The sequence below is a fragment of the Pelobates fuscus genome, chromosome 2 (assembly GCF_036172605.1).
Source record: "Pelobates fuscus isolate aPelFus1 chromosome 2, aPelFus1.pri, whole genome shotgun sequence".
In the NCBI taxonomy this organism is placed as follows: domain Eukaryota; kingdom Metazoa; phylum Chordata; class Amphibia; order Anura; family Pelobatidae; genus Pelobates; species Pelobates fuscus.
The window spans coordinates 48,326,534-48,351,647 of record NC_086318.1 but is presented as its reverse complement, the minus strand read 5'-3'; the positions used below and the strand labels follow the sequence as shown (position 1 = coordinate 48,351,647).

The following is a 25,114-nucleotide window of genomic DNA, read 5'->3' as shown; positions in this document are numbered from 1 at the left end:
AAATGTGAGGTCATAAAATAACCAGCTTCAAGGGCACGGAGGTGTTAAAAAATCTCTGTAAACACTATAGCAAGACATTTGCCGCTTCTAGTATTTGAACTCTACTCTATTTGCATTTACCTTTCAGACCAGCAGGAAGTCTAAGCAAATGTATCCACTGCACAGTCAAATGAGAATTCATGGGATATTAGAAAGGGTTATTTAAAAAAAATAAAAATAAGTAGTGAATTAAATATGAATTGCCAAATTGATAAAAGCCAATTTTGGAAGCTGCCATTTTATCCTACATTTTGTCATTTGGATTTAATTTGCAAAAATGGTTTAATTCTCCAATTTACAAACATTTAAAACACTTTACTTGCCGGACACTACACAGACCACAATGCTCCAGGTAGTGAGACCACCCAATGTTGAGAAGGGAGATCAGGACCAGAGCTCCAACCAACACGTTTGGTCAAATGTTTATCAGTAGGCTTTATTTAGGATCATATTTTGTTGCCAACCTTGATCTTAAACAAGTAACGCACAAATGATTTTAGTCCTCAGCAGACGAGTTACTTTGATTGCATGGAGTCTCAGCACTGTCTAGTGGCACATTGGGCGATTTACCCACATTGAAAGACATGTGCAATCTCTTTCAGGATTTGTGAGAGCCTGAGCGTTGGGCTCCTGTTCTAGGCAGCTGCCTAGGGACTCTGGACAGACAGCTTCTTCGTAATTTTTCCACCAACATACAGATTGAACACTGAATTGTAGCTTGGCTATTTTAGCCAGAGTTTTGTAATTTGATTTTCAGTTTATTATTTAGTAAATGCACACGAGTGAAAGCTATGGTACCCAGTGTCACTATGTATTATGGCAACCACCTCACACAATCTCATGCCACTTCTCATCTGTCCCTTTAGGATGCCAGCAAGATTCAGCACGAGAAATGAAACAGCAGATAGCACTCCAAATGCATTATTTGATTCCCATTAAACTTATTGCATCTCCTAAGCAGGATGTTAGATCCAATGTAGTAGAAGTGGGAATCAGTACCAGCAAACCATACAAGTAGTCAAACTTTGTCTATTTACAATGTGGGTCACCAGGGCACCATACCTACTACACCTATCTGTTCTTTTAAACCTGTGCCAGGTATTCTGTTCTAAAGATTGGCATGATGTGAAGAATCTCCATTCATTTGAATCTTTGTAACCAATGTATTTGTACTAAAGGCCATTGTTAATACGCACACTTCACTATTACAGCAATGACAAGACAAGAAAAACCGCACATTTAGTCACCTTTTATTATCAAAAATTTTAAGTTCAATCCATGAGTCACTGAATGGCAAGATTGCTCTTAACTGGAAAGAAAAAAAAAAAAAGAGATTTAAAACCATGTATTTACTGTATGAGCTCACTCATTAAGACATGAGTCACATCCACCCTTCAATATAGAAAGCATTTTTTATATACAGAGTTCAGGCTTATGGGTTCTATAACGAGATCAGACAAGTTTAGTTATCCTGCTGAAAAATCTTTGTTTCCTGGAGTACTTGATAAAAATAATTGACTGATTGCTACACGTGATTCATGTCTACCTGGCATTGACCTTTTACAACATGCAACATCTTTACCATTAAGAAATACAGTTTGCAATGTTTCCAAGGCAATGGCATAGAGTTACTTATACAGAATCCACTGGTCACAACTGATGGAACTCTAAGCACAGTGTAGAGAAGGCAGTTTGTTGGTCATTTTGAGGTCCGACTGCAATACGTCCTGGCGTACAGACTAGACCAGGAGAAAGGCTGTACCTTAGAGGCTCATGTTACTATTTAGCCAATATCCAGTCTGGGGAAGAGACTTCAACTTTCCGAAATGACTGCTAGGAACCGCTAGTTAAAATGCTCAGCCACAGCCTGAGATTAGATGGATTAAAGACAACCCATAAAGACAATGCATTTTTCTTAAGTAATTGAAGTTCATAGTATATTATGATTCCAATAATATCTGCTGCTCACCAGTATGAGTGTAGCAGCTCAAGATTAACAATCTCTACCCAGAACTGTGACCGGATAGCAGCATATTGAGCAGGCCAACCTCTATTTCCCACTTTGGATGTGTATTTAAGGAAGTCGTGGAAAAACCCAGTTTATTACCACAAGTGTTTGCAATTTGTGCTTTTCAAGAAGGGCACAAATTGCAGTTAATGGATTCCTGAAAGATGGGCCAGAGATGCATGAACACACACATACACCGGCTCCTAAACTCGTTTCTATCCTTTATCCATGATTACACAAATATACCGACATTAATTCACACTGCAAGTGAAGTGGCATTTAACGGACCAGTGCACAGGCCATTAAACCTACTTTATTACACTTACACTGTGCAGTATCCAGTCCAGATTCAGGCGTCAGCCAGAGAGCTTCAGAACTCACAAAGTTGTCAGATTGACTCGGAGAATCCACACTTCGCCCTGGTAGAGAAACGGAAGGTTTAATGCCTGGAAAATGTAAGTACTGGTCATACTTTCAGGTTATAGGCAAGTGATGGGCAGCACTTCATGGCCGGTTTGTATTTCACAGAATCTGCTCAGAAAGCCTAACGGCTGCCTCAATCCTTGTGGCTTAGAATATGGAAAGAAAAGCCCCTTTATGGGGGTCAGATACCAAGGCTGGACTTTAAACCAGATTCCACTCTGGCTGAGTGCAACATGTCAGCATAGAACTTCAAAACTGAATCAATTTAAAGAGTATTTTACTCACCTAACCGCTGCCTGTTGGGTATGCAAGATCCAGTGCAGATGGGATCAGAAGAGAGGGTTTCAGAATTACAAATTACGACACTGCAGTGGAAATAGATCTGTAAGATAGGAATGAGAAAAAGTAAATAAAGAAACACTCCAGGATTCAAGTGCAGCAGTCAGGCAATGAAACCAAGCTTGATTTTAGCAAGTGCCCCAAAGAGACATTTTAGCAAAAATAAATTTAAAAAAACAAGATTGGCATTTTAGGAGTTTAAATAATTAGCAGAACAGTCCCCCCCTCTCCCCCTGTACAGACCCATAAACCATGCAGTTGTAGGACTAAGTTGGGCCCTAAACATCAGACAAAACTGGTGAGATGAGGCTTTTCATGATTATGAAAGTACTACAGAAAGCTGTCGAGTTTGCATTTTGTTCCAGTCTTGTGTACTCCACCATATGACCAGGAAGATACATCTAGTTTAGTTTAATCTGGAGGATAAGAAGGTGTAAAAGTATTGTCCCTCTTTAATGCATAAATAGCTTGTTTCTTTCTCTGCCCCTCTCCCCCATATCTCATCTCTGAACGTGAAACTAGACATCCAAGACCCATTAAATTCTAGCATGGGTGATTTACCAGAGATGTAGAAATGCTAGCTGGTTTCATCATTGGTAGCATCCAGCGCAGCGCATAGTCTACACAGTGCTATGCATTAAGTGTGTGCCTTTACAATGTGTTTAGAAGAACTTGCCACCATTCCTAGCATTACGCTATTGGTAAATTACGCTATCCATTTTGTATTACATGTTGACCCCTTAAGGACAAGATAATCGTCCAAGTTCTAAACCAAAACCAAACCTAGAATTTGTGCAGTGTGTTCCATCATAACTTTCTTTAAGTGCCCTTACACACATTTGATAATTTTAAAAAGCACATAATTGGCTCTCAATAGCCTACATGTATACCCAATATTAAGTGAATAAAATATTAGTTATCATTTTTACACACCCAGTGCAACTAAATAAAAACAAAATATTTCCATATCAGTCCAGATTGCCAACTACCAGAAATTATCACTAACCCTATACCAACCCTACCTTTGCAATATCCCAAACTATATTATTTGCCAATATCAGTAGCAATATAGGCAGATCAAGTTCTTATTTAAAGAGTATTTAAAAGAGCCATCTACTGGCTCTTTTAAATATTCCATGAAACATTTCCTGTAATAGTGAATGAAGCATGCTTTCACAGCAGATTAGATTGATCAGCTTGAGGACATGCAGACCCTGGGTGACTCCCTTCAGCACCACTGTGTGGCATATGCTCGGATGGCAAGTTACCCCCTTTTACAGTGAAATGGCTTACAGTACCATGTAAAGCAAGCTTGGTGCTCCTGCTACTAATCTTCTTTAGCTTTTAAATAAATATCGAATCGATAGCCCACTTTAGCCAATATGAAGCCAAGACATTAGCAATGCCACTCCAGCCATAGGGTACAAGTATTTTAAGCGCATATGAACACATGCCATCAGGCTACATGAATTTAAAGTAATTGGAATACCACTACCATTTATAAAATAAAAGACTGAACACCAAGTGGCGCTGTTACCACCAACTTGTTAGTCTTTCTGTAGGACTATGATGAGCCCCAACTAGTTTCAGGTTACAGTTTGTAGTTCAGATACAGATTTAATCCTGGTTTTAACAGTTTCATGTACAAAAAATGTACATTCTGCTTAAAGGGATTCTAGAATGCCAGGAAAGCAAACCTGTTTGTACAGTGCCCCCCTCCGTGCAGCTGAAAGGGTTAAAACCCTTCAGTCAGTCACTCACCTGAATCCAGAACCGATGTCTTTGTGCTGGTCAAGCTCTGCCAACACTCCTCCCCGCCGTCAGCCTGCAGGAGAGACCTAATCCACATGCGCGGCAATGGCCATGCTCGCATTAGGATTTTCCCTTAGGAAAGCATTGTTTAATGCTTTCCTATGGGGAAAACCTGATGTTGAGGTACTCATGCAGAGCGTGAGGATGTCCAGCATCAGATAAGGGACCAAAGGTCCGTTTCAATTCCAGAAGTCCCTCTAGTGGCTGTCGGAGATAATTACCACTGTAGGGTTAAGGGACATGAGCACTTCGAAGTGGTCTGGATGCAATGCCCCAAGTGTTTTGGGTGCCTAGTGTCCCTTTAACGATAGAAACATAGAATGTGACGGCAGATAAGAGTTTTACCCATCTCGTCTGCCCAATTTTCTAAATACTTTCATTAGTCCCTAGCCTTCTCTCAGTTCTGATAGCCTTATGCTCCCATGCATACTTAAACTCCTTCACTGTGCCAACTTCTATCACATCAGCTGGAAGGCTATTCCATGCATCCACTACCCTCTCTAAAGTAATACTACCTGATATTTTTAAACCTATGTCCTCTTGTTGTGGTAGTTTCTTCTTTTAAATCTGGTCTCCTTTACTGTCTTGATTCCCTTTATGTATTTATTCCCTTTATGCATTTAAAGGTTTCTATCATATCCTCCCTGTCTCGTCTCCAAACTATACATGTTAAGATCCTTCAACCTTTCCTGGCAAGATAGAACCAGTAGGCGTAACCACTATCCTCACCGTTCCTGTATAAGCTTGGTCTGCATTCATAAACGTGAACATGTTTACTTCAAATCTTTTCAGGAGTTTTGGGAACTTCACCCTGTTGTCTGAGGTCACTGCATGGAATATAGTATTATAGGTCTCTGAAAATTCGCAGCTGTAGAGCGAGAGGAAAGAACACAGAAGAACAGGTTATTTGTTTTGAAGATACCTTGTGCATATATCGGAAATTTAAACTTTTCTTTAAGACATTGGCTGTTTTGTTCTTAAAAATTTGCACACAAAAAAAAAACAAAAAAACACCACATTGTGTCATGATCAACAAAGGATCTTACCTGTTCACCACAACATCCCACCTCGGCACACTGACTGTCTCAGGGGAAGCCGTAGCCCAACAGTTCTCCAAGAAGAGCTCAAGCCGCACGTCTTTGCTGCGCATCAGCTCAACTTCAAAATACAGTGGATCCTTCAGATATTTAACAACTGGATATTCTGATGTGTCATAGAAGGTGGTGTACTTTTTATCTAGAGCATGACAAAGTACCAAACATTGTGTTATAGATTGCAATCAATTCTCCACATGCATGGAGTTTAGAGGGACACCCCACTACCCAAATAAAAACAAAACTGTTTAGTGGATCTCTTATCTGCAGCCTTTGCAAGTTCCACCAGCCCTTATTGTACATCCCAGACTTTGTGACTGTCCAATATCAGACTATATTCTGGACATATTGCACAATGTCCAGGGGCCCTGGGTGATAGGCAGGAGGGAAGCAGACAGTGCTCAGCCTCCTGCCAGTCACTTCATGTAGCATTGCCGAGCAGAACATGGTAGAGGATCTTCAGTCTCCTTTACCAAGGTATGACAGGGTAAGATTGAAAACGGGGGATACAAACCAGAAGGGAGGTTACGAGTCAGGTTTATTTTTGGAGGGAGGAGAAGGCCGCAACATGCATCTTCACCTGTGTAATCAAAAATCCTTGTAGGATTTTCTTCTAGTGCCCAGGTTAAGAATAACTACACAGTTAATAAGTGGAATGGAAGATTTTAGTTGTGAACAAAGGCCAACAAGTTTAAATCTGTTTTACTTACAAAAATGACACCTTTCAGGGGCTTATGTGGGATTCTCTGCCTGAAGAGTTTTAGAGAGTCTTTGCAGGGTATTAAATAGCAAGTGGATGAATTGTTGCAAACAAAACAAAAAAACACACCAAACAATCAGGGATAGAATGTGTGGTATTATTCGCTTCTTGAACCAAGAAGAGATCTGACTGCCATGTGTCTGTTGCAGAGTTTGAAAACTCCAAACTGGGCTTTTGGATCAACAAAAATGAGAGAAAGGCAGAGTATAATTGATGCAAGTCTTTTCATCCGATGCTTTCAGGAAATGAGCTAGCGATGCACTACGGGGCTAACAGTTTGGAGTTATTGGCCTACTGGCATTTGTAATGGAGGCAGGGAGCTGCACCCAGTGGACCACAGGCAAATCAGTATCTAAAACCAGTAGTTTTACTGGTTACAGTAGAAATGCACCAGGGCACTCCTACAGTGAGCTGTAGTGGTTCTAGTGCTTTGAGTGTTCGTTTACGTGATCTCCGGTCAGTCAAGTTTATATAGAAAACAAAACGTGTACAAACTTACCTTTACTTAACCTTAAAATAAATACAAGAGGATCATTTGTAGTTTGAACGCTGGGTGCAGGGTTGTAGTTAAAAGAATACCGGAAATACATGGTATTATTTATAGTGTAGTTGCAAGAAACTTTTAGCCTGTAGAAGAAGTTGTGGGAGAAGTTGGTTAAAGGAGACAGACCATCAAGTGTAAATCCGTGTACAAACCAGTATCTCAGAAACTTAAGTCTGCATTTACACAAGGTAGTATCTAACGCACAAGTAGTGACCTGCACACAAAGGCCAGAGTTCTACAGAGAATGCAACAATAGCAGCCAGTGTCACCTAGATGTGAGATAGATTTTAAAAACCAGGCAATTTGCAATTATGGCTTTTCCAGCCAAACCTAGCGTATATATTTTTCATTAATTTCTAAACCCTCCAAGCCAGTAGGTACTGGGTCATTTTTTAGTTTTCCTCCATATATAGTCGGTTTGGCAATGGGTATTTTTTTTCTCTCTTAGTGACCGTTTCTTGGTCAAAGCAATGGAAAGGACTGATCAAGACTACGAGTGAAGTAACAATTTATACAGAACTGGTTTTAATTTTTACGATGTACCAAACCTCTGCGTGTTCTACACAGAAGAGGTAGAATAGAAGTTTAACTCATGTGGCGTGGGTTGGAATTAGACCAACATACAACTTAAGATAACCAGGGGACAAGACACCCCTTGAACTTTATTGGACTAGGGGGAACCCACTTCATTGTTTTAATTATTTTTAATCTCCACACCATATGTATTGGACGTGAGTTAGGACACTTGTTAACTTTACAAGCTGAGAAAATTTTTTTAAAAAAATCTGAAAAAGTTCAGAGAACAACGGAGATCTTGTTTAAACTGGAGTAATAACACAATTTACTATAAGGTCGAGAGACAGCTAGTTTGCCAGTCGAATAATTGATTGCACAGGTAAAGGTCACGCACATGTGTCCGACAAAAAAAAAAAAAAATCAAACGGATGTTAACTATGGCTTTAGAAATGGTCACTCTGGCTAGTTTGTTTTAAGAATATGATGATCACAACTAGTTAGTTATTGATGGTTAAGACCAAAACCAGCCTTTGAGCTTATTCCAGAATTATGCAAGCTGAAACTTACTGGTAAGCAGGAACTGTAGATCCAGATCTGAAGTACAATACATCATTTTCATAAGTCATTTTGTTACCTGAAAACTGAAGAGAGAAGGCATAACCAACTTATCTTACCAATTACTTTGGAAAGAATGAAATTGCATTGGTGTCTTTTTAGTATTTCACAGTGTTTGATTCTCTTCCTTATAGAAGGAAGAAATATGAACTCTGAATATAGGCAAAAACTCAATAGCCACCCTTTCCACTAGTCCCTGCTCAAGTCCAATTGTACTATTAGAGAACCCACATCATTTGAAAGCCAGACTAATCTCAACCAACAGGTTAAACCACATCTCAAGTGTTGACAAGTTCCATCTCTTCCTTGTGACAAGGTTAGCATCATTTTCCCAAGCCCCTACTCTTCTAAAAAGGTAGGTCAGAATGTGTTCTGATTGTCATTTATCAAGCACTTTCCTTTGAAAGCAAATTATACATTAGCAGCATTAACATGCCAATTTGCAAGTAGGTAATCCCGACCCCATCTCAACAGTTAATCAATGACAGGTAGCTACTGAGTAACTACAAAAGCTTTATGCCCCTGTGTAATACAAACATAAGGGCAGTCAGAGTCAGCCCATGCATGGGTTCCAATGGGGCCATGGCCCCAGGCGGCACTTTGAAAAGGGGGGATTTTTGAGACCCCTATACACATCAACTAGTCCACATCAAGTGGATATCTGCAGACCACACAAGCGTCTCTCTATTTGGGAGAGTTAGGCAGCCATCTTAGGGGATATAAATCTGCTGGGTCCTCTGTCCCTAACAGAGGGCCTGGTGGTTTACCCTGTATGCAGGTCCCTTCCACTACGTCTGGGGTTGAGAGCCCAGCACAGCCTCTGGTCTACAGCTCTGCCAGGTGCAGACCATGTAAGTAGAGGTCTCGTTAGCATGGCCTATCTTCATGTTACCATGGCACTTCAAATGCCATAGCTTGCAAGACCTCCAACATATGGTCTGTCTGCATCCTGGGGAGCTGCACACCAGAAAGCAAGGCCACTGTACCTTCAGGGAATCTATTGCTAAGGGGAAGAAAAAAAAAAACCCCACAAAACTCCACACTCCATTACATTAACCCCTAACCCTGTCACCACCGCCAACCATGCCACACACATACTCTTCACATTAATCCCTCCTAATCCCATCACTCACCTTTCGCCCACACTCACTTCACCTTGCACTCCACCGGGTGTTCCAGGTGGCCTGCCAGTTCCCTTTTTCCTTCACCTTCCAACCCGGTCATTCACCCCGCTCACTCAACCTGTCACAGTCACCCCTGAAGACCGTCATACAGTCATGAAAAGCCATGAATACAGAGCTTGTCTGTATCCAGTGCTACAGCACACATACTACGCACATTGCAACCCCTATTTTTATATTAACACTTCCTGATAAGTTTAATTATATTTCTAACCGTGATAATTGAAGGTTTTAGTTTGCGTGGATTTGTTAAGGGGCAGCATTCAGTTATTGGACCCAGGCAGCACAATGTCTTGGGCTGGCCCTGAACTCCATTCTAATAGTTCCTTAGTTCTCTTCTCATTGATCTGGGTGTGATTCAGTCCACTGCATTCAAGCAATTAGACTACACACCTGTCATTACATAGCTGAAAAGAGACTTGCGTCCATCAAGTTCAGCCTTCCTCACATATGTTGCTGTTGATCCAAAAGAAGGCAAAAAACCCAGTCTGAAGCGCTTCCAATTTTGCCACAAACTAGGAAAAAAATTCCTTCTTGACCCTAAAATAGCAGTCAGATGTCTCCTTGGATCAAGCCGCTATTACCGCACTAATTAGACACCTGTCATTCATCAGGTCTTTATCAAATCAGTGATCAGGAAAGTAGTTTATGGCATGTACACCCCTCCTTCATTAACCCACCATATGACAAGTTATCTTCTGAGGTACCTGTCTGCTAGTTTCACAAGTGTTTACTTGAAAAATGAATATGGCGTTTGTGTCAGAGTACAAAGCAGGTCGGCAGGATCTGGCCCTTAATTGGAGGAGAGACAGGTCCAGATCTGGTAGAGCAGCTAGCTTCATTACAACCACACTTATGGTTCCATTCGGAAAACACTCTGAAAGTGCAAGTTGGAAAAATAAAAATTATATAAAATAAAATTGAATGTGTGTCAATAGTTCAACACAAGTAGCCACTTACGGATCAATTCGTTTGCAGGATAGGTACAGGTAACACTGAATTGATATTTTGAAAGTCCAGAAGAGTCATCCCTCAGGGTCAATGGTAGAGTAATCATCAAGCCCAGGGAACCGGCAGACTAGACAAAGAAAGACAAAATAAAAATAAGATAGATATGCAAAGAATGTAATGGCTTAGATATTGAAGAAATCCCAACAATGAAGGTCACAAAGCAATTTAGAAAAACAACCTTGTGCTTTCAGAAGTGGTTAGCAATTGGAGGAGTTGGGCCATCCAGAAAGTTAAATCACACAACCAAAAAACCCAAAAACGTATTTTATATGGTGATGCAAAAGTCAGACCCCTTTCCTAGAATTTCTAAACCTTTGATGCATCTTGAGGGTCAGGGAACCTTCGCCTACATGCAGTATGGTGATCTTGTCAAAAATAACATGAGTAGTGAGGGTGATAGACATTTGATAAATTAGTGTTCAATGCAATAGAGATCGGGGTTGATGCCTCAACCCTGCAACATTTGGAAACTTACAATGAGACTACTGGTGGTACATGTACAGGGTAATGTTAAAGGAACACTATAGTCACCTAAACAACTTTATCTTAATGAAGCAGTTTTTTAGTGTATAGATCATGCTTCTCAGGTTTCACTGCCATTTAGGAGTTAAATCACTTTGTTTGTTTATGCAGCCCTGGTCACACCTCCCCTGGCTATGATTGACACAGCCTGCATGAAACAAAAATGCTTTCACTTCAATCAGATGTATGTTACCTTAAACAATTTTGTCTCTTGCTCTGTAAATTGAACTTTAATCCCATACAGGAGGCTCTTGCAGGGTCTAGCAAGCTATTAACATAGCAGTGGATTAAAAAAAAAAAAAAACTAAATAAAAACAGAACTTGCAATAAAGAAATGATAAACTTTAGATGACTTTACAAGTCTTTAGGAAGGCTGTGCAAGTCACATGCAGGGAGGTGTGACTAAGGTTCATAGACAAAGTGATTAAACTCCTAAATGACAATTGAGCAGTGAGGCTGCAGGGGCATGTTTTATACACCAAAACGGCTTCATTAAGCTAAAGTTGTTTTGGTGACTATAGTGTCCCTTTAAGATTTTTGCATTAGGTTTGACTTAGGTCCAAGAGTTTTATACTCTTCCACATGCATAGTGTTATAGTTCAGAAGTTATGTCCCAACAAAAGCCAAATTTAACTCCACAAGCCATACGTTAGCGTCTGGAGATACTAGTGTTTCATCTATGTTTCTGCTGCGTCTAGCCACAATTACTCAATGTAATACTGCATCCCAACCCAGGACTAGCCTTCTACAAACACTCCCAACTATCTTAAACACGTTCCTTTAAAGAGGGTCCCCCAGACATTAATTGACCCATTAAACTGTAGTGGTTCTGGTGCTTGGTGTCCCTGCAAGCTTGCAGCACAAGTAGAGCTACAACATATGCGACCATTGGAAGTAAACTAAAAATAACTCAATCCCTAAATGGTCATAGGAGGTCTAGTCTACAAAAGCTGGATACCTGTTAGATTACCTAAACCCCTAGATTTTATGTATGCTGAGGGAGTGGTGTAATTCAATCAACTCTGGAGTGTTCTTTAATATCAAAGGTTTATCTAAAGGAATGCTTTTATCATAAAATCTTCAAGGATTAATTTATAACATTAACCTCTGGAGTACGAAATTCCAGAAAGCAAACGGAAATATTGCATTGGCTGCCAAGCTATCTACGAGGGTGTGATATTCGATTTTTATGGCGGCACATTGTGAATGTAAAAGCAGTCTTGTGACAATTTCAAAGGCATTGTATGGTTTACTTATGGTCATTAAAATACTTTAAATATATATATCATTCATTAGTCCTTACATCATAGGCAACAAGACTGGACGAGGGTGGAACTGAAACTATAAAGTTTGTGTTACTTGATGAATACTGAAATCCATAGGTTTGCGCAGAACCCAGGCTCACACGCACATTCTTGATGTATGGAACCCAATTTGTGTCCACATTCCCACGAGTGACATTCAAGGTCAAGGATGATCCACAGGCCTCTTTAGCAGTTGGAGGCACTAGTTAAACAAAAAGCTGAAGTTTAGCAGTAGAGAAAAATCCTTGCAGACAGACATCAGGGAAGGAATTTTAAAGAGCCACAGTTTTAGACCAATTAGAACTTTGCTCATAAGGATACTATTTGTATACCACTGTTCCGTTAAGCCCGAGGACCATTAATAGGACTGGGTTTACCCATTTTGGAAGCCTACATCAACTTTAGTAATGGGTGGAGATAAAAGGAAGACAGGGCAAGTTGTAATTCTTTCACACCACCTTACACTTGGATTAAATTTGTATGGAACCTTAAATCAGTCTCCCAATTCTATAGAAGAATCCACTCTTCATTTCCCACAACCTATACCTCGAGTTTCATGCTAGTGCTTAAGAGTATGTCTTACTTTGATAAGGCATCCATATGCATTATCAACGGTTATCTACTGTAATAGATTTGGCTTCAGTGTCTTCATATTTCAAAACAAAGCTGATGTATCGCTTATTGATTTTTTTTAGGTTTATTTACAGAGGCACGTAAACCTGACAGAAAAGTGCTGCAAGTACCAAGTTTTCACCATTATTTGAACCATTACTAAGTTCTTAATTTGCCAAGAGTTAAATGTCAAGTTACCACCATATCCAACCCAGGCAAGGTTAGAGTTTCTGCTAGTTTTTCCATTATAATATGTACATTACCAGCATCTTCAATTGTAATGGTAACTGAAGTGTTTTTGGTGAACGTCTCCATACTTGGAATGATAAGGAACCCAAAAGTGACGTTCAAAGTGTAAACATTGGTATATTCTGGGATATACTAAAACAAAAAAACAAAAATAAGACATTAGTTTAAGGTCAGTCATAGATTTACATTTATACAATTGTTCCAAACAAGAGTTCAACAGTACCTGCTTTTCCACATTGGAATTGTCAAAGGGAACTTTTAATAGATAAGTGATATTTCCATTTGGATGCCTCCATGACGAAATCATACATCCTAATTTATTACATTCCGATACAGGTATGGTTACAAGACCAATTGTTAGGTTCACGAGCTCTACATCCGGTAAAAATGTTCCAATAGTTACATTAAATTCCCTGGAAGAAATTATTGTCTCTAAAAAGGAATAAAATAAGCAAAAAAAAAAAAGCAAAAAAAAAAAAAAAACAGTTATCTGCAACTTCAGACTTCCACATTCAAGTATAATTTAGAAGTTCTATGAGTCCAATTGTCAGTAGAACAAACCCCCAAAGTTAGATAACTCAACACAGATAAAGTTGAATTAAAAATAAATACAGTTCAGGACGGGAGTCCTACCAACTCACTTTGAAAGACTTGACACTGAAAGTTTGCGTACACGCAAGTTTTACTGCTACAAGTCTGGTTTACAAATAAAGATGCACTTTTAAAATGTAAATTAAATATCCTCTAAGCTTCCCAAGACTCATACCGTTTGTTGTAGTTGGTGGCCGAGGATCAAAGGGAGTTTTTATATCTTTAATAACTGTATATTTGGTCACACCCCTCCGGTTGTCTTCCCATAGATATTGTAGCAGCATTCTGATATGATAGAATATACCATATTCTCCATAAGATGTACGACTCTGAAGGAGCAAAAACACAGCAAGTTTTTTTTAAATTCAAACCATAGATTTAAAGCGCTATCCTTACATTAAAATGTACAAGTAGAATGGACATGACATTCATAGTTCAGCATTGCCTTCCATGAATAGTCATTAGTATAAAAAAAAAAAAGTTTTTATTGCGCCAGGTTTCTTATATTTAGACAGTTTTTTATTGCGCTGTGTTACGCACGAGACCTGGTTTTAGTTACTACATTATCTGGTCACAAGATCTAGCTTAAAGACTCTTGGACACAGTGATACCCATTGTCTTTATTCCATACGATAGCTGCAATAAAACCATGAGATCAAGTTTAATCTTTCAGGCATACAGAAAAGCACCCATTCTGCTTGTAATGGCCTTGCTGACACAAACCGTAACACATTTAGAAACATTCCCTCAAGTCTTTAATGACCATATTTTAAAGTGGTACCCGCCATAATTGAAAAACGTGAAACCATTTGTTTTTATGGAGCGTCTTTGGAGTGGGATATTACAGTGAACCCCATACAGTAGTTTGCAATTTCAGATCTATTGCATTTTTAACTTCCCCCTGCATTCAACACAAGGTGAATTATTGATTCATGTTTATTCAGAATTCATTCATGGATTCAAACACACAGGTATTGTAGAATGTGCTTTTTTGTTACTTTTAGATTTTAATAAACTTTGGGGCATGGAATGTAGGAGACCAAATATTGATACTCTGATAAAGAAAAAGTCAGTTTATGCAAGGAGGAATCATTTGTAGTGCTGTAAAGCTACAACAAATATACCAGAATTAAAAGGAATATTGCTGAACATAAGTTTCAGGGCAATATATCCTGCTTTTACCTTATAATAGCCACCAAATGATCCATAGGGTATAGTGATGGAAGTTGTCACACTGTTGTCAACCACCAAATAACTTCTATTGAGCAACTCAGCCTTTGTCAGAGTAGTGAGGTCAACTCCAATTTCAGTATGGGTGATTTTTATCATACTAGCACCGATAAGCAAGTCTGGAATGGTTTTTGGAACGGTCCATATTATCTTTCCATCTACAAAAGTCACATCATCTAAAAAGGAAGGAGAGCGGTTATATAACAGCACAAGGACAGAACTATTAAGGCATTTCCAATAAAATGGATATATACACTTTCATTTAACATGTGTGGCATGCTTCTCTTAAATATACTTTTTCAACCAGGGTACTGGACTGAATAATCAGAATTAAAGCAAAATGGGAAAATAAAAAGCTATGTGGGGCTCAAATTATATGCTGGAACCAGAATTCTGATATCCAATAGAGAAAAGAACTATTACAACTGCCTCAGAACAGGCGAGTCAATCATTGGCTCAGACATTCATTTAACCTGGAGAAATATCTTCAAATCAGTATGTATAAGTAGGCCCTGAAAGGTTCTACATAAATTGTAGAAGCTACAATGTGACCATACTACAAACACTGACCATTTACTCAAAACCAGTGTTTCACGAGAACACAAACGGGTTCTGCCAAAATTTTGTGAAAGTCAACTCCCTCGCGCACACAGGAGTCATGCCGGAATATGACGTCACTCCGGCATCATCAAGGGGCGTGCGAGGGAGTTGAGCAGAAAGATTACAGCTCCCTTGCCACCAGTCGCTCAGCCCCACTGGACCCCAGGGACTGCACGCCAGTTGCTCAGCCCAGCAGCCCCAGTGAAATTGAGACTCCATGCCAGCAATACCAGAGGAAGGGAAGGCTGGGTGGAATGAAACAAACAAACGTGTGTTAAGGAGTTTGTGTGTTTTTTCAGTAGAGTGTGCGTATGCGCCAGTGTACGTGCGTATGCGCCAGTGTACGTGCGTATGCGCCAGTGTACGTGCGTATGCGCCAGTGTACGTGCGTATGCGCCAGTGTACGTGCGTATGCGCCAGTGTACGTGCGTATGCGCCAGTGTACGTGCGTATGCGCCAGTGTACGTGCGTATGCGCCAGTGTACGTGCGTATGCGCCAGTGTACATGCGTATCTGTAGGTGCAAGTGTGTGTATTTGTGAGTCAGGATGTGTATGTCACTGTGTGCATGCATCTGTGTCAGATACATACAGACTGGCACATACAAACAGATCTCTGTCAGATTGATACACATTGACATACAAAACACACTGGCAAACACGATGCATGCAAAAAAACAGGGGGGGGGGGGGGCTCCACAATGTTTATACATACTATGTCAAAGTTTTCCACGGGAAAAGTTCATTGGGAACCCCTGCTCTAAACTAATATGCAACAACTTTGTTTGCATAGAATGCTTGTTGAAAGGTAACTAGTTAAGGCAAGACCTACAGAATTACATTTTAGTTTTCATTAAGATTGGAATAAATGAAAATACCAGGTACTATGCGACTGCACTGAAACCTCCCACCTTGAGCGTTGCATGTGAAGTTACTTTCTTAGTGTGGCCAAGTGAACAGAATCAAGTCAGATTGTCTTAAACATACCCCCCACCAATTACTATTTTTATCATAACTGCCTCCTTCAGTTCATGTCTGTACAATCAGCACTTTAACCAGTGTACACAGCAGTTGCCCCATTTATATTAGCCAGTTTAAAGTTGGTGGCTCTACTTTACAGTTAAGGGCATCTCTAAGTTAACTGTTTGTGCATTAACAAGTACCGGTACTTTAACACTTCAATAGTAATAGCATTTTTTAATCTATGATAATTGAATCTATGTAAAGTAATTCTATGTTGTAGCATGTGACGTGTCCAACTGCTTTGAAGGCTGTAGAAATCACCCGTACAATACACCATCACTAAATCTCATGGTGTCAGTTAAATTAACACATACCAATAGGTTTTCGTTCATTTGTTTATCCCTTAAAAGTCTCACTTCTCTCCATATTCTCCAACTATATACATACCTTTCCCATAGAACTTTGGAACAGTGTTGTAGTAACTAGTCTTCCTGCAAGCATTAAGAGTCTAGCTCATTTAATTCGGCTTTTAGTTGTCTTTAATCGTTTTTGTACTATACCTGATTAAGTGTGGACTGAATAAAACCCAATTTTTTGAACTGTAAAGTGTTGAAAAATATGGAAAGCCAGTATTTCTGGGGATCCACCAGTACAGTGCCATGTTTACAGTAGATCTTATGCTGTCAAATCAGTGGTTTGAATGCGGTTTATTAATGCAACAGAAAATTGAAATCGTTGCTCTGCACATTTTGACCTGGTGTAGAAACTCACCAACTGGGCAGGATACAGCAGTGTCAGCCATGAGAAGAAACCAGCGCTGTTTGTATAATACAGTAGCTCTTACGGCAGAGAATCCCACTCCACTGACCTACAAAATAAACATTTTTAAAAGAATGACAAACCCACAGCCAGCTAGAAATATAGCCAATCAATATAAAAAGGCAATTCTTCATTTAAAACATTAAATGGATTTTGGGATGCAACTTTAAACTTTGCTTCAGATTTTATTAGCTAGTTCTTGAAATACGCCTCAGTAGGGGACACGTGGAACTTACTCTTTGGAGTCGGGCTTCCGTAGCATTGTATGGGGCTCTTAGAATTATTCTGGCCTCTGTTGTATTTATGCCATAGCCAAGTTTTTGGGCATCTTTGACCAACATAGCTTTCCGAGTTGAGGTAAGATGGAATACTACTTGCCAGATTGACATGAGTCCCGATACGGCCTAAAAGGGGAGAAATCAAATATATAATAAAACTAACCACTAAATTTTGGGTCTGTATCAATGCGGTGACTATTTTTTGTTTTTTTTAATGGAGCGCCTATGAAAAGTGCAAGGCTAACTCGGCAGTGATGTGACCGTCCTGTAAATGTTACATTTTATAGTGTACATGTTTGTTCGTCCACCCACTAAAGCACTGCAGAATTTGTTGGCGCTATATAAACATAATAAGTGTGTATAATCATTTAAGCATTTATTGAATCAGTTCGTGCTACTTGTGGCGGAACCAATCTCGCCACTGTGCACTGGAGAAGCCTGGAACTAAAATCGGACACTCGACTAGGCAAACACCGCTGAGACCTCCAGACTTCGGTAGTTTCGGCACAAATCCACGGAACGAGCAGCCGTTCGGTAGAAAGACTAATGCTAACATGGTGATTCTAACAAACACCAGGAAACCCACGGATGGCAAGCCGTTTGGGACTTTTTATAGCACTAACAGAGACCGACCGCAAGGCCAAACCTCATGGAACTATTTTCGGCTACTTTCCCTGTGCGGTCGGTCAAAACTTTAAACCTCCATAGCTCCTGAACCCCTGGTCTGATCTGGGTGATTTTTGAGTATGTTGCTCACCCAGATCAGATTTTAGAGGTGTATCCTAGGCATTTGGGGTACATCTAAAACTTGGGGAAATTGTGCACAGTTTAATTATGTTAAGAGATGTGGTGGGCGGACTTGTGTGGGTTGTACCTTTTACTGTATTGGTTAATGTCCTAATTGTGGTGGGTGCCTCCCTTGCATGGGAGAATCCCATAAAAGCAGGGGTTGTGTGATTAAACTTGAGTTTTTCTTAACCCTCAAAGCGAAGTGTCGTCTCGTTCTTGGGGGTAATTGGATTGTAGGCTGACTGCCAGGAGTGTAAGCTGTTCGTATGCTTTTCCTGTTCGGCTGTTTCCAGTATTCGTGTGTTTCCTGTGCGGGAGTTGGTGAATTCATGTGTTTGCAGTTCGGGAGATTGGTGCTTACAGTAGCGGTCGGTGCATCTGGAAAGGGGAATATCGCCTAAACGTTTTTAACCTCTGGTGAGCAAAGCAGTCCGTTATACTACTCTTACTTTATCTTGCCAGTGTTTGTTGGCATTGCTGCCCAGGTTCACCTCTAGTGGTGGTCAAGTCAGAAACAAGAGGATTTCTTGGATAAGGTACTGCAATCTGGTCTTCCAGCGCATCCCTATGGGAAAACACTGGATTTGCCTAGATCAAGAGCGATAATCTGAGCAATGGAGGCGAGGTGGTTGCAGAAAAGTCTAAAAAAAGGAAAAAAAAAAATCTAAGTCAATAGAAGAACTTTAGGAATGCATGTTTGTATTCCCAATGTTATAGTGTTCCTTTATGGTACATTGCATAGAGCAAGTAATCAAAGAGAATTTTATACTGGCCTGAGACTGAACCCTTTCTGTAGCCATACCAGTTATTTTGGCATTTATATAGCTCCAACACATTCCATAGCACTTTACAATATTATAAGAGGGGGAGATTTAACAATAAATGAGAAATACAAAATGTTACAGAACAGTAGGTTTATGAGGACCCTGCTCCAAGCGAGCTTACAGTCTATAGGAGGTGGGGTGTAAAACAATAGAACAGGAAATAGCAATCAAATAAGGTGGGAGTGAAGCAGAGCTGGAGGAGAGAGTAGAGTGCTACTTTTTAGGAGAGAGCAAGAGACAGGCATGTGAGATAGAGGTTCCTCAAGGAGGCCATAAGCTTTCCTAAAGAGATGTTTTGAAGCACTTTTAAAAATGATTGAAGACTAGGGGAGAGTGATGGTAGGCAGGTTCTTTCAAAGGAAAGGAGTTGCCCACGATAAGTCCTGCAAGCGTGAGTGAACAGTACGGGTGTGAGCAGCAGACAGGAGAAAGCGCATACCTATAAATCAGTGAAGAGATATACAAGGGTTAGAACTGTTCATTGCCTTTTATGCAAGAGTTAGTATTTTGACTGGGCTACTATAGGATACAGGAAGCCAATGCAAGGATTGATTAGTGGGGAGGTGTGAGGGGAGCATCAGTCTGGTGGCAACATTCGTTACAGACTGTAGCAGGGAAAGTACAGCTGCTGCATGAGAGAAATTAGAGCACAAACAAGCTCCTTGGCAGCATCAAGCTTAAGGGGCAGATGCAGACAATGTTCTCCAGGTGGAATCGACAGGATTTGGAAACAGACTTGACATGAGGCTAGAATCAATACACTAAGACAGCGAGCTTGTCCCGGGTACCATAAACTTGAAAGCAGAGCAAAAGGAGGAAAGACTAGAAGTTTCATTTTTGAGAGATTAAGTTTCAGAAAGCAGGAGGACATCCAATCAGATGGAAGAAAGGCTAGCAGTGACACATTGCAGGACAAGTGGGAGAGAGATCTAGGGAGGAGAAATATCCGGGCGTCATCAGAGTATGTGTGGTAGCAAAATCCAAATGGGGTAATAAGTTTTCCAACTGACGGCATAAAAGAGAACAGAAGGGGACCAAGAGCAGCCTTGGGGGACTTCAACCAAGGCAGGGAGGAGATATTAGAAAAAGGAGACATCGAATGAATGTTGGGAGAGATGGGAGGAAAACCATGAGAGGACAGTCTTCAAGTTTGGAGAAGGAGAACATGATCAGTGTCAAATGCATTAGAGGTCAAGAAGAATTAGTAAGGAGTAGTGGCCTTTGGATTTAGTCGTTCATAACTAATCCGTGCAGTCTGAGTTGAGGAGGCAGAAGCTAGATGGAAGAGTATCAAAGAGCGTTGGAATTGAGGAAGCAAGCCAGACAGATAAAGACCAGACTTTCCAGAAGCTTTGAGGAAAGAGTGGCAGGGATATGGGATGATAGAAGAGGAGCACAGGTCAAGAGATGGCCAATTCATCAGCAATTAACCCAACATATACTTGCTTCTGGAAAGGCTTCAGACCAGTCCTCTGGCTCGTCTTGTAGAGCACCTTCTGGAATATGTGGGATGGTCCGTCGGACTGACACCTAGAAGGAAATGATTACAGTAGTTTCTGAATGAAGTGAAACCCTACTGTCAGTCCAAAATTAAGCTTTACCGTCTAAAGAAATTAAATGTACATGTTATGAGTAGTTGTGCTATTGTGAAGGTGGTCAGCCAGACTGACCACGCCACAACACAAGTTTATCAAGTTACAAAACAAATTAAAATTGCTATACTGTAGTTTACAATATTGTTTATTCTTTACCCAGAATATTGTCATTTTTTTATAAACTTGCACACACTGCAGGCAAGTCATGATCAACATGTCTTACTCAGCATTTCGCCAAGGTAAGATTCGATACTACACTTTCCAATCAGAATTGAATATAAAGTTTGAATATTCTCCCTTCAATGCACATCCTTTCTACACATATTCTGCTGCCTTTTTCTCATCCCTCAACTTCTTAAATGCAGATTTCCTGTAAAGCCTGCCGATAAATTGACATTTTGTAACTCACTGAAAGCAGTCCACCTCTGCGCCTCTTACCAAGTGCTTTTGGAAGCAAATTTCATAAGGAATATTTGAGAAGCACAGAGAGATTAAAACAGTATCATGATGCCCAAAGTTGTGGTAACATCCAGTTCATATTGGCTACTTGCCTCCATGTAGCTTCTTTCACAGACAACTTCACGAGGACACCACTTGTAGGGACAGTCAACTGATCTTTTGTTACTCTCACCCACAGTGCTTAGGCCAGTGGAGATATCTACTTTTACGGAGACCGTGAAGTAGCTGTCATTCTGGGGGAAGGCAAACATTTAAAAAAAAAAAAATAAGCAAAAAATACAAAATCCACAGAAGGAATTGCCAGAATAGGAAAGAAACACTCATCTTACCCTAATCTGGGTGTAACAGCTGAGAAGTGAAGCTCTAAATTCAATGTTGCCCCAGGCATCATAAGAGATTGAATACCCACACTGAGAGGCCAACTGGTTGTCTATGAGAAATGCTCTCCCAAATTCGTCTGTGGCAAGGAAGATAGCAGTTACAGTGAGAATTGCAAATACAAATAGATAGTTTGAATCTCAGACACACAGGCTGCCCAAGAGCAACCACTTTTTAGCCATCAATACCACAATTCAGAGAAAATAAAAAATAAAAAAAATAAAACCAACCATTAACTGTGATCCTGTACAGAGGAATCATGGCAGTCCAATCCACCTACAGCAAAGCTAGCTAACAGTTCTGAGTGGTGGCCAATCAAATGTCAACATTGCAGTAATGCTTCCGAAAAGCATGTACAGTAATTGCCAAAGTCCAATATTTCTACGTGAAAGCCACTGAAAAAGTGGAAACTGCAGTTTCTTGGAGTGTTCCATCCGCAAGACTTTAGGGACAGGATGTACATACTAAAAAGCACTTAAGACCAAGTGCATAATTATTACCAATTGTCCAGTAACCCAGAACGGTTTGTTTTAGACTGATTGGATATCCAACAGATATCTATGTGATCAATTATCATACTATGCCTAGAGAGCATTATTCAGAGTTAGGTGAAAAATCAGTCTATTCTGTCATTAAAAATTCATAGTCAGCCAAGGTAAAACAGGCCTCTGATCTTTATTTTACAAAGAATTGCAGAAACTCCTTCACAGATCGAAGAGAAGAGTGCTAGCTTCATGTCCAGACTACCTGGCTTGCCCAAATATCTTTACTAGCTTATGGATCATTTTCTGGGGACAGACTGGAGACAGAAAAGGGGAAGAAGGAGTTGGCTTGCGAAGGCCGCAATATTCCTTTAAAAAAGGACTATATATAAACCAACAATAGTTTTTTCTATACAGCTAATCTGCAGAATTTTCATTCCTTCAATGAAATCATAGCAAACGTAATGTAAACCGAGATCAGAACCAGTCAATTGTTCACACTTTGTCGTTAACGCTCTGGCACACAATAGATTAAACAGAGCGAGTAAATACATAATATGCATTAAGTTAACCTTTACAGCTTCCTGGAGGCTAAAAGTCATGCATTTATTCATTGTGCTGAAAACATAAGGATTGTAGTCCCTAAAACCCAGATTCTAGCTGGAATCCAAATGACAACGTTTAGGCTCAAGTAGTCCAACTCTGACTTTAGCAACGTTTGAAAACCGTGTCATAAATTGGGCTGATATAGCTGAACCAGAACTTCTTGTGCTGCAGTTTATTGAATAAACCCTGCATTGTGTAAGTTTTACGTTCATATATGGACTTACCAATAGCTGAAAATTGCACTTTGCGGTTGAGCACATTTCCGGCTGGCAAATTAATTACTACAAAGGACCTTTGGCACGTTGAGAGAATTCCTGAAAAAGACAGAATATGCACTATTCAACATGGTTTAGTAGTTTATATAGGGCCATTTAATAAAGTGTAAAATGCTGGGAATTTCAAATTTAAATTCAAAGTAACTGAATAAGGGAAGGGGGTGATTCTATGTAAAAAAAAAAAATTGTCTTAAACATAAGCTACCCCAAATGCATGCAAAAAGTATATTAAATGGAAATAGTGGACAGGAAGGGCAACTTGTCTTCATTAAGATGTGACACACCTGGTACACCTATAAAATAGAATTTAGATGCCAAAAGAGAAATCAAACAATTCTATAAGAAGTGGCTTTGAACGGTTAGCCGATTTCCATGCTGCAGCTTATGACTTCTACATTCTGTAGGGCAGGACTGATCATATACAACCCAAGTGCATGAAGTCGTGCAAGGTGTCCAGGAAAAATGCTGTGGGGTCTATTCAGTAGCTACCGAATCGCAGGGAATTGTAAAATGAATTACTCAGTTTATGCAAAGGGAGCCAATTTACAGATCGTCTCCTCCACTATAGTCAGTCAGTTAGGCCAACTCCGTGTTTAGTAAATAAATCTCACTTTGTTGCCACAAATCGCTCAGTACTAGCCACACATTGGCATGTCAGCAAAGATCTGCAGATTTCACAGCCATGTGGAATAAACACGACATACGATTGTCACATGCCTCCCTACGTTTTAAGTAGACAAGGACACTTTAATAGGGGGTTTGAGTGGGTGTGTAGCTAGGGCTGTTCTGAATTATTTAGGGAGACTTCACAATTTAAGTTGCAATAATTATGAACACAAGTAATGAATCTTATTTACACAGGCTGATGTCCAAACATTTATGGTTTAAAAGATACATTACTATGGAGCTCTGTGTTACACAGACACCACAATATATAGCTATATATGTACCTAGAAAAGAGGGACATTAGGATAGAAAAGAGCGTATTGGATGCAAGATAGGGACTGTACCTCCCAAGTAGGGAGAGTTGGGAGGTATGCCATCAAATAGTGCCAATATACAGTTCATCAAAACTGCTTAGCGCAAGGTGTAATAGTCACATAATGCAGGAGGGAACAGTTATAAACACCCATCAGGTCAATTTCAGATCAGTTTGCCAAATATGGATTTATTTTTTTTAAGTTCCTGTACAGACCACATAATCATACATAAAGCACACGTTCTACAATAAATAACAGATGCTGCTCTTGGTAGACTAGTTTAATCCTCACCTGCTCCTGAACTCCCCTGGGCCCAGACCTCAACCGCACAAATGATTACCAGCAAAGCCAACCTGCAAAAGAACAGCATCAGTTGGTTATTTAACCACAAAACATGCATAATGGGAGTCATTGTATTTCAATTAACACGCTCAGGGTTCTCTTACTTGGATAAGAATTTCACCTCCATGGCCAAAACAGCTTTCCAAAAATCCCCAGCAGTGCTCACGGAATAAACTCTCCTAGAGCACATTAAAAGTAATTATTCTCACACTGCTCGCTCATTACTGCAACGTATTGAACAGATACTATTAGCAAACCTTCCTTAGACAGAGTATCTCTAGTTATAAAGCTTCACTCCCCTAATTGGCTTGATTACCAAAGACTGCTAGAAATTGAAATAATTGATGGAGGGGGCTTTAAATGAGTATTAACTCTTTCCTCCCCCCTGAAGACGTGTGCTGAGGGTTTTTTCTTTTGATTACGGTTTATGGACCACTAATGTCACCTCATCCCAATGAAATGGTCTGAGTGCTGCGGTCATTTAGTTTTAACCTGGTATTGCAAAGCGTTGCCATTTAATAGATGTGTATATTGCAGGGTTAAATACGTCTCTTGTGGATGTCTTCCTGACACCCACTAGATCGCTTCCGCTGTGAGAACTGTCAATCTTGGCTCTCGCAACTAACCTTCATTTCATTGGAGGAATGCTGTGCTGGCCAAACATGCACTTTTTGTCCCCAGTGCTCCCCTATGAGGAACATTGAGTTGTACAAAGGAGAAGAGTCATTGGGGCATCGCTGGAGGTGGATCAGTTGGCTGCAGGAACTCAATCTCGAGCTGGTATTTAAAGGGACACTATCGGCACCCAGACCTCTTCAGCTCATTGAAGTGGTCTGGGTGCAGTGTCCCAGGTCCCTTAACCCTGCAAAGGTAATT

At 40.1% G+C, this 25,114-nt stretch overlaps 1 protein-coding gene across 1 annotated transcript; it reads right to left on the bottom strand.

The window, feature by feature from the left end:
• Nucleotides 1–1,280: 1,280 nt before the first annotated feature.
• Nucleotides 1,281–24,476, bottom strand: LOC134586555 (uncharacterized). Its single transcript, XM_063442136.1, has 22 exons — nt 24,343–24,476; nt 24,188–24,249; nt 22,866–22,955; nt 21,505–21,632; nt 21,268–21,408; nt 20,568–20,651; nt 17,467–17,634; nt 17,183–17,279; nt 14,803–15,026; nt 13,796–13,949; nt 13,253–13,461; nt 13,044–13,161; nt 12,168–12,370; nt 10,292–10,409; nt 10,039–10,208; nt 8,103–8,176; nt 6,975–7,102; nt 5,668–5,857; nt 5,351–5,489; nt 2,756–2,852; nt 2,374–2,466; nt 1,281–1,348 (listed from the first exon to the last, which is right to left on the bottom strand). Exons 1-22 carry the CDS (start codon nt 24,426–24,428, stop codon nt 1,323–1,325), a joined length of 2,799 nt encoding a protein of 932 aa, XP_063298206.1. The 5' UTR covers nt 24,429–24,476; the 3' UTR covers nt 1,281–1,322.
• Between the last annotated feature and the right edge of the window lie 638 nt (nt 24,477–25,114).

What these genes read in the sequence shown, in the direction of transcription:
- LOC134586555 (XM_063442136.1), bottom strand. Translation starts at nt 24,428, where the DNA reads ATGTGCTCTAGGAGAGTTTATTCCGTGAGCACTGCTGGGGATTTTTGG. An exon ending in ATTCCAATGTGGAAAAGCAG is followed by an intron (nt 13,162 to 13,252) that starts GTACTGTTGAAC and finishes TTTTTGTTTTAG; the next exon opens with TATATCCCAGAATATACCAA. An exon ending in TGGGATGTTGTGGTGAACAG is followed by an intron (nt 5,490 to 5,667) that starts GTAAGATCCTTT and finishes CTCGCTCTACAG; the next exon opens with CTGCGAATTTTCAGAGACCT.